A 2,498-nucleotide genomic window follows, 5' to 3' on the forward strand; every position below is an offset into this window, starting at 1 on the left:
CCCCCCCCGATTCTGCCCCTCACTGTGGATTTATGCAGCAATTCAGCCCTGTAAATAAATCCTTTTCTGTCCTTCAAAATAGCCCCAAAGCCAAACATCCCAGCCTGTTATTTAGCTCTTTAATAGTCTCTTCTGCTGTTTTTTTCCCCTTTAATATAATTTTAACTCTGTCCCAGGCTGGAAATAATTATATAGTGGGGAAAAGACTTTTTTTTCCCTTTTTTTTTCTTAATAATTTTGGCGTTGGTGTTTTGCAGCTTTATAATTCACCTTCTACACAGAGAAAGGGGGAGAAAACACAAAAAACCATAAAATCTCTGCTGGGTTATAAATAACAGAGAGACCAAATAAATCAGGCTCCAAAGCAAACAGGGAGAGCCGCAGGATGGGGCTCCATCCCGGCGGGTTCATGTGGGGATCCCGATGTGGAGCATCCTTCCCACAGATGGGGGAAAAAAAAACATGCAAAAAGCCAAATTCCCTGCTGGAAATGGTTATTTTTGTCCTGGGTTTTAATTAATAGGAAGAGTTTCAGGGTTATTTTGAGCGAGGTGAAATTCCTCGGGTGTTTTTGCCCGCAACTCCAGGGTTTTCCTGGACATCCCTCCTCAGGGTCTTCCCCCCATCAAACCCCAGTCAGGGGGAAATCAAAAGTAGTTAAAAATTGTTTAAAAGCTACATTGCCTCCCCATGTTTGCAGGTGATCTTGGGTGGAGGGAGGAAATACATGTTCCCCAAAAACACCACTGATGTGGAGTATCCCCATGAGGAGAAGCATCGTGGCACACGCCTGGACGGCAGGAACCTAGTGCAGGCGTGGCACGAGGCCAAATCCCCCGGCAAGGTAACAGGGACATCTGTGACCCCACAAACCATTCCTGGGGCTGGGGTGTTTCAGGGAGCAGCCCTGGGGGTGGCAGAGGCAACGGGGAAGGGACAATGCCTGTCACCTGTCCCTAGGTTGCCAAGTACGTGTGGCACCGGCGGGACCTGCTAGCGCTCAACCTCAGCCGTGTCGACTTCCTCCTGGGTGAGTCCTGGCACCCAGGGGTGCCCCAGCCTCGACTAGTGCTTTGGGAGGCCCCCTGGCCTGTCCTGGGGTGCTGGGGCAGCTGAAGTGTCCAGTTTCCCCCCCAGGGGTGCTGCAGCCCCTAAGAGATGCTGGTACTCCCCCTCCCAAAATGCTGGTACCCACACTCAGAGATGCTGCTACTTCCAAGGGATGCTGGTACCCCAAAGGGATTCTGTTATGCCCCCAATGATGCTGCTACCTCCTGGGAGTGCTAAGAGCTCCCCAGAGATGCTGGTATCCCCACAAAGGTGGCATATCCCCTCCCAAGGATATTGATGCCCACTCTAGGGATGCTGGCACCCCAAAGGGATGGTGTTAAGTCCCCAAGAATGCTGCTACTCCCCCTCCTAGGGCTGCTGGTACCCCCCCCCCCCCCCTCCATCACCTCCGCCAAAGAGATGTTGTTACACCCTCAAGGATCCTGCTGCTCCCCACCCCGGGATACATCAGCCTCCTAGGGATGCAGGGTTTTCTGGCAGTGCTGCAGTTCCCCGCCCGGCAGGGATGTGGGGCCGTCTGGGATGCAGGATCCATCCGGGCTGGAGGAAGGAAGGGCTGGGAGCATCCCCTGGCTCCTATCTAATCTCTCTTGGTCTGGTGGCATGTGAAACACTTAAGTCAGCACGAGGGGCAGGATTTGCCCCCACTTTTTCTTTTTTCGGGGAAAGGATGTCCCCAGCAAAGTGTCCCTGTCCCCAGGCCTGTTCGAGCCGGGTGACATGGTGTACGAGCTGGACAGGAACAACGAGACAGACCCGTCCCTCAGCGAGATGGTGGCTGTGGCCATCAGGATGCTCCAGAAGAACCCCAGGGGGTTCTTCCTCCTGGTGGAAGGTGAGGGGGTGATGGGAATGCACAAAGGGAGGAAAAAGAGAGTGATGGAGGGTACAAAAGGGAGGGGTTGGATAAAGGGAGGGTGCAAAAGGAGGATAAAACCAGAGGGCACAAAAAGGGGGATAAAAGAGCGTGATGGTGTGCAAAAGGGTGGGGCATAAAGGGAGGATTGGATAAAGGAGGTTGCAAAAGTGGGGAATGGAAGGTGCAAAAGGCTGATAAAGGTGGTGATGGGTGTACAAAAAGGGGATGAGGTGCAAAAGGGGGATAATGGAGGGAAGATAAGGTGGTGATGAGGGATGTATAAAGGGGAGATAAGGAGATTTAACGAGGGGATAAAGGGGTGATGTGAGATGCAAAAAGAGGGATGAAGTGGGTGATGGAGGAATGCATAAAGGGACAAAGAGTAGGGGAATGAAATGGGGGAATAAAAGGAGTGATGGGGTGCAAAAAGGGGATAAACGGGAGATGGAGAGTGTAAAAGGGGGAGGATGCAAAAAAACGGACCAAAGAAGGGTGCGAGGCTGGGAAGAGGAGGGCGATGGGGCCGGAGGGCGGCGCTGAGCGGTGCTGGTGCCGCAGGGGGTCGCAT

The 2,498-nt window shown here is 53.0% G+C and overlaps 1 protein-coding gene across 1 annotated transcript in view; it reads left to right on the forward strand.

The window, feature by feature from the left end:
* LOC103809311 (alkaline phosphatase, tissue-nonspecific isozyme) overlaps positions 1 to 2,498 on the forward strand; it is a gene marked incomplete at its 3' end in the record, with an annotated part of 7,192 nt that overhangs the window by 4,167 nt on the left and 527 nt on the right. Inside the window, exons 6-8 of the mRNA XM_009082140.1 lie at positions 701 to 844; positions 961 to 1,030; positions 1,772 to 1,957. Coding sequence (XP_009080388.1) covers positions 701 to 844; positions 961 to 1,030; positions 1,772 to 1,957 — 400 coding nt within the window. The remainder of the gene's footprint in view (positions 1 to 700; positions 845 to 960; positions 1,031 to 1,771; positions 1,958 to 2,498) is intronic.

The sequence above is a fragment of the Acanthisitta chloris genome, unplaced genomic scaffold (genome assembly GCF_000695815.1).
Source record: "Acanthisitta chloris isolate BGI_N310 unplaced genomic scaffold, ASM69581v1 scaffold23399, whole genome shotgun sequence".
Taxonomy (NCBI): Eukaryota; Metazoa; Chordata; class Aves; order Passeriformes; family Acanthisittidae; genus Acanthisitta; species Acanthisitta chloris.